The sequence below is a fragment of the Saccoglossus kowalevskii genome, chromosome 4 (genome assembly GCF_978046115.1).
Source record: "Saccoglossus kowalevskii chromosome 4, keSacKowa6.1, whole genome shotgun sequence".
Taxonomy (NCBI): domain Eukaryota; kingdom Metazoa; phylum Hemichordata; class Enteropneusta; family Harrimaniidae; genus Saccoglossus; species Saccoglossus kowalevskii.
In genome coordinates this window covers 28,661,577-28,678,352 of record NC_140644.1, presented here as the reverse complement: position 1 = coordinate 28,678,352, position 16,776 = coordinate 28,661,577, and the positions used below count along the sequence as shown (strand labels likewise).

Below are 16,776 nucleotides of genomic sequence, written 5' to 3'. Positions count from 1 at the left end.
TTACCACTGGTTTTTGTGTCAGAGTACCCTGTACAAATTAAATGAATCGACATGCGATAATTACCAAAACAATTTGACAATCGTTGTCTCATTTGTGTTGTGTCTGAGCATTAATAGTATAAACATATACCGTACATGGCCATATTCCCGCCATCAGTTGGGTTGCTTAGCAACAGATGGGATTCTGGGACAGGGCTGCCATCTTTGTGAGTTCTGTTAGTTATTACACACAAGTAAACCTTGCTTGTATTTCGAACCTGTTGTCTGCGTGTTTATTGGGCCCGACACCACATTTTGGCGACGAGGATGGCTGAATTTCATCTCCCACCACCAACACCTTTCTTAGCTAGTCCACGTGAACCAGCGATTTCATGGCTGAGGTGGTATTCCGGGTTTAAAACTTATATGACTGCCACTAATCTAGACAGTGATGACGTTGCTGACGGCAGAAAACGTGCAGTACTACTACATTGTTTAGGGATCGAGGGACAGCGAATCTTCCAGTCTCTTGGTGATTGCCCTACGTATAAGGATGTTGTGGATAAACTCGAGTCGCACTTTGGTCTTCGAAAATCCGTTATCCTGGAAAGACATCGATTTCGTCAGCGCGGACAGCGTCCTGGTGAGTCAATATCGAGTTATGTTGCTACTTTGAACGAACATGCTGCCAAATGTAATTTTGGTACACTCACAGATGAAATGATCAAAGATCAGCTGATTGAGAAAACACATACTCCACGTATTAGAGAAAGATTACTAATGGAGCCAGACACGTTAACTTTGCATAAAGCCACAACTTTAGCTGAACAAATTGAAAATGCTTTATCTGATTCACATGTGATTGCGTCTGACACGATGTCACTCGAACCAAACCCAGTAAAAGTAAAACTGGAAGAAAACCCCAAAATACAAGGTATCAACAAGAGACAGTACAACAGAAATCGTACTCAAAACTACCGTAATAGAAATCGGGCCACACAAAATAAACTTTCAGGTTGTCGCAACTGTGGTTCCAATAACCATGATACACGTCACTCAGACTGCCCAGTCAACAGACAAGAGTGCAGAAACTGTCATAAAATTGGTCACTTTGCATGAATGTGTAGAAGCTCTGCAACTACAAAGGTTAAACAAGTGGATACACCCAATAAGGACTCAGACATTGAACAAGTGTTAATATATACTGTTTCCGAAGTTAACGCAATTGACAATAGTTTCAAAACTTGTGCTGTGACAATAAATGGGATTAGACTCAACCTAGTACTAGACCTTGATGCTAAGGTTTCCATCTTAAATGAGGAATTGTACAAACAACACTTCAAAGCTATACCACTGCTACCAACTAGACAAATGTTAACCAGCTACAATGGAGGTAACATTCCGGTTATTGGTGTAGTACGTCTTCCAGTGCAGTATGATGAACATACTGTGCAGAACTTTAAGTTTTATGTCACAAAAAATGGTAGTAATCTCATGGGAATTGATTTATTCAACCAACTTGGATTTCAGATAAGTAGACATGGTACAATTGTCAACTCAGTGGATGCTGTTGACAACTTTCCTGAATTATTTTCTGGATTTGGGAAAATTACTACTTTTGCGCACCGACCACGGGTTGATCCAAGCATTTCCCCAGTGTCACAGAAACTTCGACGATTACCGCTAACAGTACGCGGGGAAGTTTCAAAGGAATTGAGTCGTCTTGAGAATTTGGACATTATTGAACGCATTGATAATTCTCCGTGGATTTCAAATTTAGTTGTTGCACGCAGAAAGACCGGCGATATTAGACTTTGTGTAGACTTGCGAGATGTAAACAAAGCCATTATATCTGATAAGTATCCCCTACCTGCATCCTAATTAACATTAGTACTATTTTTTGTTAGCTGCACTAAAAAAATACACTAAAAGAAAGTGATATACCGATTATTAAAAAAAACATGAAAATTTGACCAGATTTCCCGCTGTTGCTACCTTAATAGGGGATGATTTTGAAATTATGTTTACAGCTGTTGTTGTTCGATAAATGTGCATATATATTTTATGACTTGCACGTACGTACGCCCACCCACCAACGTGTATATTTGCTAGCTGAGTTGTTGTCCTAGTTATGCTTTGCAATCATGAAATTATAAACAGCGACACTGTTGTCCATGTCTCGCGCATGTATACCTTACACAACTTTATGTACAGTATGTGAGTTCCGATGTATTCTGGTAACGTGTTCCGATGACGAAAATAAAATATTAATAAAATAAAACATTAATAAAATAAAATATTCGTCTACAATGAATTTACCTACCAGTACCAACAGATCGTATTTTAACATCACGGAAATATCTACTATCGTCAATATTCGGAGATTTGTTTTAGTTAGACACAGCATCGTGCTGTAAAACATAACGAAAATTGCTTTGTGTTTGTGTACGACCGGAAAATATCGACAGCGAAATCAAGATGATGATGATCTTGACTTCGACTGTTTTTTCCACAGACAGTAATAATTTTACACCGTAAATTCAGATGGTATGTAAATAATTTTGTAATAAAATATGCATGTTGTTTTGAACATTTTTGTTACTTCATTGTATAAAGTGTTATGGAAATCAATGACGACGAAACTCATTTTGCAATTTTATTTTCCTCAAAGAGACGTAACTGTCACAGTGCTAGGCCTGCTTATGGAGAGGGCCACCCACAGAACTCGCACTGGACACGAGGGTTCTTTCACTGCAAGACACTACTACTGGAAATTAAAAACGCACACCAAAATATCACCAAAATATCAAGAAACAAAGCACAGAATAATACAATGAATAAATTCACTAAAATAGGGGATTGCCTAAAGAAGTGTGCATTGGTGATAACTCACAGTTCCAGGGTGTGGAAATTGATGACAGACTAGCAGTTCATGCAAGTCTCACAGAATGATGATTGAAGCCTGTGTCACTTGTCTCACAATATTGTTATGTAGCAGCAACCACAGAGTACTCAATTGAAATGGTGGACCACAACTGTCCTCAGTATAGCCTATTTATAGAGCATAAATGGCCCAGTTTCATGTACACCACCTGGGTTTCTACAGGAGCCAATCAGAAAGTAGTCTTTCTGGCAGCTCTCTCACCTCACGATGACATGCAAGCAAGTCTGTAGTTCGTAACCATCATTTGTTATGTAAATCACAAGCACACCTAGTATATTCCAATTGTCCTTCCAGAGTTGTAAACAAGTATGACCTGTCAATCACCATTATGACAGTGATCACACGACAATACACACTGTTTCTTCCCATGATTTCATGTACACTTCTATTTGGAGGTTTGAGTTAATATACAAAAATAGAATAATAGATGCTGACAGTAATATTTCTCCTAATATGGCACATTGTGAAAAAAAATTGGTGTTTGGATAATTTTAAAGAGGGGGCGTGTCTTCGGCATACACCCACAAACTTACTCTCCCCAATTTTACACGTTGATGCCATCGATACGGTCTTATCGATATATTTTACGGATCATTACAGGTAACAAAACAAATGTTTTAAATGGCATAATTAAAGATAATTAAAATTGCAGGGTCTTTTATATATAGACACAACTGAAAAGCCTGAAAACAATACACTTCAATAGCTTACAGCAGAAAGTAGGTGCTGTTTTCAAAAAGCCTAATTGCTCGAACTTGTTTCTGCTTGCAAATGCATTCTAGTGTTGTTGTATGAATTAATTCAAAATTGTCAACTAGTGGTCATATTTGTTTATTTTCATGCATTTCAACAATGAACATATAACTATTTACTTATACATACATGGGTCAACGTGTACAGTAGAACAATTAATGTACAATATGTACCTCGAGATAAAGACCGAAAAGTGATACCAGGTGTTTGCAAATGAGTGAGCTTATCCTGCCCTAATGGTAGCTATCGCAGTATATCAATATTTGTATTTGACCTTCCACATAGAACAGTGATGTTTGAACAACCAGAGTTCATCTGCCTAGGTGAATAATTGTATTGAATGTTTAGATAAGACGTTGTCATACAAAAATACTTGGAAGATGGAAGTCTGTGACGTTTCTCAAAGTCACAATTTATGTAGCATATCGAAAAAGCTGGGTAATGTGTACATGGTTCGTTTTTTTTTCTTCAAAAACTGAGAAAAAAATAATAAATCTTAAAACTACGTTAATATATGCATGAAATACAGCGCATATGTTAATCATGATATTATAGACCTATACGTATTTAAAAATATACAAATTTCCTTTAAAAACATGTTAGGAAAATTGAATATGAGATAAACAGTGATTACTCTCTTCTGTTATAGCCCGCAAGCATTATGCACGTTTGATTAGAAACATTAAACGTAGCACAATTGAGCATGTATTAGAACTAGTGGAAATTTGCTTGTGTTATGTTTAGCATGTATTAGGGTGCATTTTTGTAATATTTTTATTTTTCAAGTGGTAAGCTTTTCTTTAAAATTCTCTTCAAAGCAGATTCACCCACTTTTCCACGATTGGGTGTTGATTTGCATTGACGTTCTGTAAGGAATAACTATGCCAGCTGTAGGTTGTTTCCGATAGTAGTATAAATATTACACCTAATGCAGTAAAACGAGAAACGGGGGGCAGAGCAATGAAGCTCATTGGAATTGAATTCGCCCGCGAAGTCTTGATCGCGTTTACTGTGAACAAAATACTACGTGACTACGGTGGGGAGAGGGGGCACATAATGTTTTAAGGATTTAAGTGTATACCGAACTTATATAGATATTTTTAGTACAGGGCATATATTACATTATATATAAGAGATATAATTTGTTAATCATTGTCTATTTTACTGTTTATTTATTTACTACATATATTACGAGACTCGTAATGTCAAACGTATAATACCTGAGTGTATCAGATATGGCGGAAATGAGCGCAACTTTCTGAATTAGTAACAAGATTGTTTATATTGTATTTTTATCAGATGGAGGTGAGATAAATTTCAATCGCACCACCCAATTAAGGTTGACGCATTTATGTTCATGTTTCTTCCTGGAATAGAAAATTCAATGTTGTCACAAGATTACAGTTTTCGTTTACAGTCACCTCCTAACTTAAATTTATAGTTAATGTCTGCAAGATATTTGGACACGCTCTTTTCACAATGTTAAATGTCACGACATCAAACACGTGTTCAGGTTTTGAGAAACCAGTATATCTTATGCCATGACGTAACCATTGATCTATGCCACATGACATAGTATACTGTCACTTGGAAAGTTGTACCAGTTTAAGCGAACTTAATTATTTTTTACTTGAACCATTTTGAGAGGATATTCATATTTTGTTGGGAGTTCTTATTTGTTTGGTTTAAATTCCTGTGTATTTTAAAAGAAACTTGTGAAATTTTCCTGCCATACGATGGCACATTTTTCTGACTGAATGGTAAGTAAGTGGCAGTATAAACTGCACTCCCTGTATTATTTGGTAAGATTTTTTATTTTTGTGGTGCAAACATTGAAAGTTTCAGTCCCTATTTTACAACATAAATAAATGTTTAACTTGAACCCGTCTTAGGAGCATTCTTTATTTACTTTTGTTCCGATGGGGTGTTTACTGGATGTTACAGCTGTATTAAATTGATCAGCTTTTTTGTAAGTGATCTTGTTTCACGAGTTGCGTTACTTTACTAGTTTCTCCACTGCAAATATTAAAAAAAATATTTAAAATATTTGATGTTTTAATTATTTCTAATGTCTTACATGCACACAGTGTGGCAGATTGAAGAAATGATATAGTGTACATCTCTATTTAACGTAGGACGCTATGTATGACAATATTACTGTATCTATGCATGGAATGTGAAAGTATGTTTCATTTAAAGGTCTACTGCACAATCCACATATCTTATTTACCAATGCAATAGAGAACTAAGTTGTCTTTCAAATGACAAGAATGCTGGTTATAGACAAGTTGAAGAACCACGCTGTTCAAAATATATTTTATCAATTGCATCTTGCTCAAGAAAATGAAAATCATGTTGATGTTTCTCATTGCATTTGTACCTCGTGCCTCTACTGTTTTAAAGGTGTTTCTAGAGATCGGCCAATGATAGCGCCCCCAATGACCAACAAATCATACGTCATCAAATAGCATCAATACAATCGAATGTTTGAAAGCACTACTGAACACACCCACTGACTTTTTTATGTAATTAGCATATCCATGTTTCACCATATGGTGCCTTAAGTATGCGTTATATTTCTCATTGAGCTTATAACGTTTGTGGGCTACAGTGTGCTGACATAGTCATGAATATTCGATCCAATTCTGCAGCGGCTTTATCTGCCATACTACTTGCAGGTGTTTGTCTACTACTTATAACTGGTAAGATATTGTTTTTTTGTTTTTTTTTATTTTACATACCCTATGTACAGAAGAGAGAATTGGTCAGTGCATTGTTTAAACATTCAATTATAAGCTCCAAGGGATATGCGAAAGTGCATGGATAGTGTTCGTTTCTCTTGTTAAACTCAAGGTACGATCCCCACCGGTCCGATCATTCAATCCATCTTAGTATAGATGCAAAAAAAGACTAGTAGAGGTATGCTACGACCAGTTTGATCGTGTTTTCGTTGTATAATCAGAAGAAAAATACTCGAAATTGTTGGTTATAGAACTCGCACGAGTTTTAGCTTCTGGTCAAAAGTGTTGCATTATGTCCGATAACCAATGTTTTGTTCGATTATGAAAACGCGGCAGTAGCAGCAATGGTAACGTGACTAAGAAATAAACTGAGGAATTATTTTCTGACGTCAGCTATGACTAATCTAGATATATGATAGAATCATATATGAAGCTGTCTGTGAATGAATCATGTCGCTGTATAACCCCCATCCCTACACATGTGAATATGAAACATACACAAGATCTAACTAGTAAGTCTTTCAATCAAATTAATAGATCTCAGAAGTAGAAACGTGACGTGCCATTGTGAAGCCACTCAGCCGGAGAAAAAATCTATAGCAACAAATGGTGCCTCGGTAAATAAATAGTTATTATACTCCGTGTATATCTGCTGTCTGACATGAACATTCATAAAGCATATGTTGGTACGCGATTTGATGTGTGTTGAGTCAATCTATGAGGTTTAATTTTAGCACATACCTTATTAGCCATTTGTTCAGAGTTGTTAAAATATAAACTATAAAGCGCATCTTCAATCAATTTGATTGCTTGTTTCGTTTTTTTCTGTTCCCTTTCACTGACATGATGTATGAGTTTCCCGAGCTCATACACGATTGAATGTTTGGTCACCAAACGTTCTGGGTCGTTGATTACAACGTGAATTTTGCAATGCAGATATTGGCATCAATATAATGGCTTCTGCAATGAATAATGAGAATGTACAATGTGAACACTGTTGGTCGAATAAATTGCATATATTGTTACTGAATCATGTGAACTGGACGGTCCATCAGAGTATAACACTTAAGTGATGATTTGTCATTACAGACCATGGAGAGACATGTATTTGAAACAAACGTCTTGAAGAAACAAAGTAACGTATCGGAGGAAAAACCATCAGCTACGCTGCATGTACACAACTCGGCACCAGATGCAGGAAAAGAATTTCTACGTTTCATATATAATTTGAATGTTTTCCAAAAGCCACGTTTTTATTGCAATAATTTTCGACGAGTTGGAACTCAACTACCTGAAGATGGCGGGTGGTTTGTGTGTTTTGATGATAAAATTAAGCCAAATTTCGACGACTGTGTTGTGTATTCTTTTGGGTATGATTACTAACCTCCTATATATTTGAAATACATCTTTTTTATCATATGTACATTGTAAAATAACCCGCCAAACCAAAATTTGCATTTGTTATTAAATAGCTCTCTGGGTTGAAACAACCAAGCAGTACAAAATGACGTTAGAACTGTTTCGATCCATGTAACGTTACATATTGACATAATAAAATCGATACAGTCATATCTATGTCATGATAATAACCTCATAGTTTTTAAATTAGTTTACTGACTGCGCCAATGTATGTAATATAATGTATATATAACCAGCAATCAGAAGAAAGCGCCGCTTGTGAAATGTTTGCTAATGCAAATGTCATTATCATATTTAACACTAATAACACTCACACTTATCTATGTATTTATTAGAATCAGAACAGACTGGACCTTTGACGAGGAGATGTCAAAGTCTGGATGTAACGTGTATTCACATGACCCATCGTAAGTATAGAATTGGTGGGAGACGGAAACACTTTGGAATTGCTCATAAATTAACAATCACTAATGTCTGGTGGACATTGCACAATATGTAATTTGTTATAGTTTTTTTTGAAGGGACTGTTCTAGCCTAAACCTCAGTGGTATTACCAGTATTGTGCTTGCTCAGCTGCCACCTGTAATCCCTCACTACATAGTGTAAGCCACAATGTAATTTAAGCCACAATAGAAAACGCACAACACAGTCACAAAATTCGAGAATTATTTATGTAATATATGATAGGATACTTTAACTTTCTATGATTAAACGAGATTCGATACTTACTTATATAAATGTTTGATTCTTATGCAACAATAACAATAACATTAACAATAAAATGACCACCATTTTGCTATCTTGAATCGGGTTGACGAACATAGTAAATTCCATATGTGATTTTTTATGATGTATAAATACAGAATGAACATGATTGGTCATGTCAGAGATTTATTCAAACAAAATGGTCGCCAGTTAGACAATTAAAACCTGATCTGGAATTAAAATCTTATAAGATCCCACAATTTCCATAATGTATCCACCAAGTTTGCAGGTTCTCATTGCTGTATCTACTTGAGTGAACTCAAACTTAATATAATAAATGAAGATTTATAATGCGGATAGTGTTTACTTAAAATTTGTAAAGTCAAATGTTTTCTACACTGAGGTATGTGTACATATTTAATTCTAGATACCGAGTTTTGAGTACCAGAATTATCTATTGTTTACAAATAGCTGTGCAGCATGTACTCGAACCAATACTCTTTCTTGATCGTTATTATAACACTAAACTAACATCAGAACATATAGTTTATATAATGTCGCCATACAATATAACTGACAAAAGATACGTATGAAAGAACAGACGGTCACACAGTATTCGTCGGCCCTCTGCTCAGAAACTAAACATTTAATTTTAGTCAAAACAAGTTCACCTAAAAAACAAACATTTTATTGATTCATATGTATATTCCAGGATAGGTTTACCTGACCATAAACATTCTGAAAGAGTATGGTTCTTCAATACTGGCCTCGACGCATATAACTCAGATGATGTTGTCAGAACTGTGAACGGTCAGCAACAACATTGGAAAATGCGTTCGCTTGATAAAATATTTGAAGAGAATGATCACACTGATGTAAGTATATGCACTTAACGGCTGTCCAAATGATGTCCATTGACGTTTTTTTTTACTTTACAAATCGTCACTATACGTTAGTCGCGGAATGCTTATATAATAACACACATAATTTTACTTTTAGATATTTTGCACTAAATTGTCACTTTATTTTGACAATTATTTCCAGAGAATCATTGAGTACTTGAAGTTTGACATCGAGAAATCGGAGTACGCCGCAATACCACAGATGTTGCAAACTGGTGTACTTAATAATGTGAAACAACTAGCATTCGAGTTTCACATTGGATTTAGAGACCAAGAACACAAATTTCAAGACATAAATAAAAACATTTTAATGGCTTTCAATGATCATGGTTTTTACCTATGGAATGTTCACGAAGTTCCCTATTCGTGTGGTCAGTTCAATTTCGATGACCTGGGTACACACTCAGGCTGCATTGAAGTGTTTTTTGTGAATTCGAAGTTTATGAATTAGTGTATTGTACAAATTACGAGAACTATGATTAATTGTAAGCCAAAAAGGAAGGTCATCTGGTCAAAGTGCTCATTATATAGTAAAAATGGCAATGTGTGGCATAGAAAATTGTCATATATTCGCATTCATCAAATAATCGAATTTTTAGTATATGATCATTATTCAAAATGTGTCAGCAATGAGTAGAGCAAAAGTGGTAACTATAGGGTAATTGATGAATTCAAGTAATTTGTCTTACATTTAAATTTGTTTCTCTTTAACAATTGCAGTATATTGCTATTATATTACTGCCAATGAATACAATATGTGGCTTAGACATCTTTGGGTACTATTGTATTTCAGTAACTGGTACAGCCTTTCTGCCGAGAAAAATGTATCTTCTCCACAGGTTACTCAATGAAAATAAATTAATCTGAATATAATTACTGGGTATACGATATTTATGTTAATCCTAATTATTATCAAATTTAACATTGTAAGTGAACAACATCCGTGTATGTTGATGATGCATACAATATCACAGTGCGTAAGTCTTGATACGGCTTAGAGGGCATTACTGTTTTCAAATCTCTTTATGATTGAACACGTAGACTGGCCGTCATTTTAGATTTCTCCTGAACAGAAAATAGTTTTGCTATGTTGAAACTCTCTAGAAAGATAATTAACTCGTGATTTGACCGCCATCTTGGATTTCCGGCGAAAATGGCGAACATGTTCAGCTTTGTTGTTCATGCGTGCTTTAACAAATCAATTGTGCATGCAGTATTTATGACACAAGAAAACTAAAATAATATTTACCAGTTTTGTAGTTGGATCTTTTTTGGGGGCTAAACAATTAGCATTTTGTTGTTTTTTGTGTGCGCCTTCACCAATCGACTTGAAATTATACATGTAGTATTTATGTCCAAAGTTTTTTATATAGGAAATAAAATAAATGATCAGTCACCTGGTTTGGTTGCCATCTTGGATTTTGCGTAAAGACATGTTGCTCATTGCCGTTTCCGGTCACGTGACTTCTCTCACCATATTGTACTTTAAAAATAAAATAAATGTTTAACACAGTCAGCATAGTGCCGTTTTCAGGTCTAAGCACACACTAGTCCAGAAACTAATAACACCTTTTTCTCTTGGTGGATGTAAGAGTCGGAAGAACACATTCACATCGAAATGTAACGTTAGCATATACCGGCCATATGTGAAGAAATATCAATGAGACTCGGGTAATGGCTAAGTGAAGACAAATTGGCTATGATAATTTACATATCAACATTTCGATTACTTGATTGATATTTATTGCACATGTACAATTCTCTGATGTGATCATATCACAGTAGGTATATCAGTTATAGTTTATCTGCATAATGACAATTTAGATTTTCAAATCACCTATAACATTGAAAACTTGTCAATTACTCTAAATACAAGAAATCGCACTCGCGCTTGAATTGAAATTAGGTACGCATGCTGCAGCATAAAACGTTATAAGTGACAGATGGTCACGTGTTTACACGTACGATGTTTAGGCTTAATAAAATCGAACAATAAGAGCATATTGTTTCCATAATCATAAGATAAACGCAAAAAGGATTATTTTTCAATCTCCGAGTTTCAACTTCTTTCGAGAGTCTCTCCGGCGATCACGCTGGTGAATCTCCGGGTAAATTTTTAACCTATGTTCGAAATCTTGTATACTTCCCTCTAACATAGGATTTGCTTTGATGTTTTGTACTCGGAATGTTCTTTTTCTTCTTTTGCGAATATCTGTACGAATTTGAAGGATTTTAAGTGTTCAAATTTTGTTTTCGGCATTTTTTGTTACTAACAGGCATCTATGCTAAATCACATTCTTGTATAGTAAGGTTTCACGTCAGGGGCGATGCCAAACTTAAAAATAATTTTTTGCCCATTTTTTGCCTAAAACCCAATTTCTGGGTCAAAATTCAAAAATGGTCCAATCCTTTTAAGATGCATATCATTCTACTCGTCTTGATGAGTAGAGTCGAAAAATATATATTTTGACCTATTTCTGACCTTGTATTACGTCACAATGACCGAAAATGTGAAAGGGTCAACGCACTTTTCGTGAAGGGTCAAAATCATAAAATCTGTTATAATGGTCCGATTTTGATAATTTTGGTGTCTAAGTGCAATGATGTATAATGTTTACCCTTGCATCGTTTACAAGTGTTCTGCAAATGATATACTTTAACTTCGTGGTGACCTAAACGATTGTAACACAGTTTGTTATGCTTCACATAGTCCAGGCGGTCTTTAAGGGATAGTATAGTTTGACAGCTCATCTATAAATGTCGTCCTTTGCAATATGCACAAGATAGTTGAGTAAATCTCGAGTTGGTCGATCGATGGGTAGATTCATTTGGCGATTCAGCACTTCGGTGAGTTGGAGTCAGTGAATTCAATCTATGACTAGCGGTACAGCGGGTTTGGGTAGCGGGGTTTACGATGTGCTGAACCGTGAAACAAGACTTCACCTGCGTTGCTTGGGCGAGTGTTTGTCCAGATATTAGAGGTAGCGACAGAGTTATGGATGAACATATGGAAGTCATGTCCGACACTCAATCAATGTATGGCTTTGTTGAGAGAATCTAGTGTACAATTTTGGAACGTGTCATTTATTGTAAAAAAATGCAACTTTTGATAACAATATTGGAATTAATATATTCTTGTACTGTTCATCTCGACCGAGACCTTTTATTGCTCTTACTGTAGTTTCAATTTCGTCGTGGTATTCTCACAGGCTGGCTGCATTATAATCCGGAAGTGACCACAGGGATGACATGTGGACTTTAATAATTTTCAGCGGTTGACCATATTTTTTGTTGAACAGGTCGAATGCTAGATTGTAATTGTCAGCGGGTATAGGAAAGCCATTTATTAATCGTTTGGCCTTATGTGGGCATAACATGCATGAATTGGTAAAACAATAAACTCAAAATGGTGGTAAAAACGTAAAGACATTAAATATAAGTCATAAACATCGACAGTTTCCAGCTCAAAATGACATATCTGCCATTTAAATAGCTGCAAGAGATAGGGATGGATATACTTCAATTAAAGGGGAACCGCTCAATCCCTTGGATTGCACCAAGTGCTCATGGGTAATTAACTCCGCCTCTGTCCACTGAGTAAATGAATGCTTATCTTTCCCCCTGTACCGCTAATCCCACAAAACAACAACTGATATAAACATTCTAAGAACGGATTACAATTTGGTTGTTTAACATAGCAATTGAATTTCAAACAAATACAGAGCAGTCTTCATGTGCCATGATTTGAAACATCGCGTGCTCGGTAATTTATACATCGTCGGAAAAATATGACGCGGAACTAATTCAAGTTGATGATGGCCAACAAGAAAAGGCGGGAGTCCACCGGATACACACGACCAGATTGTTGCTAAACGGTCGCGAAGAAAATCCGCCGACTCAAGTTTATTTGTCTGTTTCAGTTGCGTCGGTCTATTGACGGTACTGATCTCGTATACAGTAAACCTGAGAACGAAACTTCCTATGCACATTCTGTATACATACTACTACTCCAGACTGCTAATATAACAAGTGTGAAAACTGTATATTATAAGTACAGGTTATCAAAATCATTAGTAAAGAAAAGTCGCCGCGACATCACGGGCTTATCTTGTAACCTGTTTACGACACTCGTGTGGAAAATCAAAATGTACAGCTTTGTCTTCCGTGAAGCCTAGCCCGTATGTACACGGGTGGTACTGGCTTGTATCTCGTGTGAGATTTGAGTTCTTGTGATCTGGTGGGTGAATGTCGGGTTGTCTTTACAGTCAAAATCAAATGAGCGGTGAGGGGGAGAAGAGCGTTCTGTCAAAACAATTTTACCGTAGACTCAATTTTAACGACCATTCTGCAGCGTTGTATTTATTATAAATAAGAATCCAAAAATAGAATATAAATACACACATACACTCGATTAAATTTTCTGGACACATATGCGACGCATGAACGAAAACGATCTATTGTAAAAGATATGAATTGGAACTGCCTGTGACGTGTTGTCTGGGTGCCGTTTCGTCCGACAGTCAAATACAGAAACAAAAACTGATTTATTTTCTTATGCCAAGACCTGGTTGTTCATGCTTTTCAAGCATGGCGTATTCACTTCTTGTACTTGTGGTGTGTGCTGTGGAAACATCTTATTTTGTGGTTTTGAGCTGTCGAAGTATTTCGCGAAAAATAAAATAAAGGGTAACACCATACGAAAGTCAGGCCAATGTCTTGTTGATATCCGAAACCTGGAACCTCTAACCATGCTCTAACAGAACGGTTATTTCCTACACGCCTACCAGTATTACACAACTACCATTTGCAGCTCATTGCAGTCTGACACTTATTCACTGTACCCCTTCCTTTTTCCAGACTGTCTAGAAAGTTATACAAAAAGTTCCATCCCTTAGAAAACACAAGTCTTTGCCGTATGATTAAAAGAAAAATGTTCACAAAATCGTTCTGGCGTTCCTAAAAAAAGTTTTTAAAAAACGAACACTGCATTGCTTAGTAGCAAATAATCACGGTAGCGCATTCCGACCATGCTACGTTTCAAAATTATTATTATTACATGGTAGTGATTATTAATAAAGTACAAAAAGTAAACTCGTTGAATTGTTCTGAAATGCAAGTAAATTTCAATTTAGTTTTGCCGTAACTAATTTAACATTTTTACGGTGATAACAGCTGATTGTCGACGCGAAGCTTTACCCATTCACGCTAACCACAATAAAAATCGTAGTCTTGAATAGGCGTCAATGACTACGGTAAAATTCGTAAGATTGTGGGTCAGGAGTGAGTGTTGTTTTGACTTGGGTATTGTGTTTACATTCCAACGGGAATTTTTTGCGTGGTTTTATTTTAGTGCTTTTGAACTCAACGAGAAATTATTTTCTACTTCTACATTTAATTTATTGCAATAGATATCCGAAAGCCCGTAACCTAATGTTATTGACATTGTTTACTCATGTCTTACATCGTCATGTCCCAGTGTTACCGATGGTTAGACCGTTACCTCCATGGTTAGACCATAGTTATTACCTCCATGGTTAGACATATACAAACTATGTAACGATAATGCTGTTTGTAAACCAACAAGCTTTGTAGATTGAATAAACATCTAGGGGATTTACATTTTCGTTTACTCAAACTGTGATTGACAGGAATTTTGCATACATTGGCCACCATTTTAAACTTGTGATTTTCACCGGTCGCGGCACGTTTCGACCGAAAATAACAACATTTATACACCAAAAGCCCAACCAGACGAGTGTAATCGCCAGCGTACATATTCATGCCCCCGCGGATGTGTATTTGGAACCACAGCTTGATCTCCAAACATCGTAAATGGCATATTTCACGGAGCTCCCGCCACGATGTTAGCGGCTTGGTTCGGATTAGCATACTATTACGGTGGCCATCTTGACCCTTATTTATAGTATCGGTTCCCCTTTAAACACATCAACTGTGTTTCACAAAATATCTTTCTGAAAATCAATACAATTGTTATTATTATTTTGTTTCCTTCATATTCACCAAAATACACTTTAATATTAAGTAGTTTTAATGTACAATAAAGGTCCTTGTGTAATCTAGGCCAGTTACTATTATGAATAATTATGACCAGAACCCATCTTATCTGACATAATTGTATCATCATAGCTAAGACTGGCATAATGGTCTACTAAAGTTGTCTTCTTGGCTTTTTCATGCAAGAAAACATATAATTAGACACCAAAATTGTCAAAATCGAACCATTATAACAGATTTTATGAATTTGACCCTTCACGAAAAGTGTATTGAGACTTTCACATTTTCGGTCGATGTAACGCAAGGTCAAAAATAGGTCAAACTATTTATTTTTTAACTCTACTCATCAAGACGAGTAAATTGATATGCATCTTAAATGGATTGAAACATTTTTGAATTTTGGCCCCAAAATTGTTTTTTTCTGGGTCAAACATGATTTTCAAGTTTGGCATCGCCCCTGATGTGCAACCTTACTATATAATGACGTGATTTAGCATAGATGCCTGCTTGTAACAAAAAATGCCGCAAAAAAAAAATTGAACACTTTTCTACCTTCTGCTGGCTGTCTGAGTGTTCCGAGTCGTACTAGTCGTCGCACGGCATGGATAAAAAACATGTGACCTGTACAGTACTCTACCAGCTGTACCTCTGTGAGCTTATGATTGTTTCAGTGAATCGCAAAACAAACTCTCTTAAGCTGCTCGTGTTGAATTGTCGAGCAGAATGGATTTCCGCTGTAAATATAAATATTCTTTATGCCAAAAACATCTAACTAAATTGTAATTTGGTCTAATTGCAGGAAATTCATCGCGACTGATTGTCCAGTACGTCGAGTAGAAAAATAAAATTGTATTATTGCTGTTCAAAACAAGTGTTACTTTCGCTTTCTTTAATATCACTGACGTTACGAAGATGAATCCTGTGTTATTATGACAACGTTGAACAAGAGATTTGATTAAAATAGCACATATATGGGACATGCAACTAGTGCCATAATGAAGGCATCAAATAAAAGATGCAACTGACATAAGAAATGGCCATATATGACCATGTAACCTCATTAATATGCATCAGCACATGGCTCATTATATATTTTGAAAACCATATCTCGATAACCAGACCAGGTAAACACATGAAACCAACTGCATTTCGACCTCATATTACTGATCATTCAGACTATCTAATTGTCTGTCATGTGACCTCATTAATCATGAAACAGAATCATGTAAGCTTGGGTCCCGCTGACGCCGCTTGTGGACGTGTGTTGTGAGAGCTCCGGGATATTGGATCATTTTAAGTCAGGAAAGTACAATGCACT

The 16,776-nt window shown here is 36.0% G+C and overlaps 1 protein-coding gene across 2 annotated transcripts; it reads left to right on the top strand.

Annotated features, from left to right (window-relative positions):
- Positions 1-6,264: 6,264 nt before the first annotated feature.
- On the top strand, positions 6,265-16,323 carry LOC102804374 (putative methyltransferase-like protein 24). 2 transcript variants are annotated; one of them, XM_085498603.1, is made up of 6 exons: positions 6,265-6,378; positions 6,955-7,034; positions 7,507-7,787; positions 8,172-8,243; positions 9,254-9,416; positions 16,258-16,323. In XM_085498603.1, exons 1-6 carry the CDS (start codon positions 6,303-6,305, stop codon positions 16,273-16,275), a joined length of 690 nt encoding a protein of 229 aa, XP_085354729.1. In that variant the 5' UTR covers positions 6,265-6,302; the 3' UTR covers positions 16,276-16,323. The 2 variants fall into 2 exon arrangements, with proteins under 2 accessions (XP_085354729.1, XP_006819456.1); XM_006819393.3 differs by lacking the exon at positions 16,258-16,323 and adding an exon at positions 9,586-10,844.
- Positions 16,324-16,776: the final 453 nt, after the last annotated feature.

What these genes read in the sequence shown, in the direction of transcription:
- LOC102804374 (XM_006819393.3), top strand. Translation starts at nt 6,303, where the DNA reads ATGAATATTCGATCCAATTCTGCAGCGGCTTTATCTGCCATACTACTT. An exon ending in GTGTATTCACATGACCCATC is followed by an intron (nt 8,244 to 9,253) that starts GTAAGTATAGAA and finishes TGTATATTCCAG; the next exon opens with GATAGGTTTACCTGACCATA. An exon ending in AAGAGAATGATCACACTGAT is followed by an intron (nt 9,417 to 9,585) that starts GTAAGTATATGC and finishes AATTATTTCCAG; the next exon opens with AGAATCATTGAGTACTTGAA.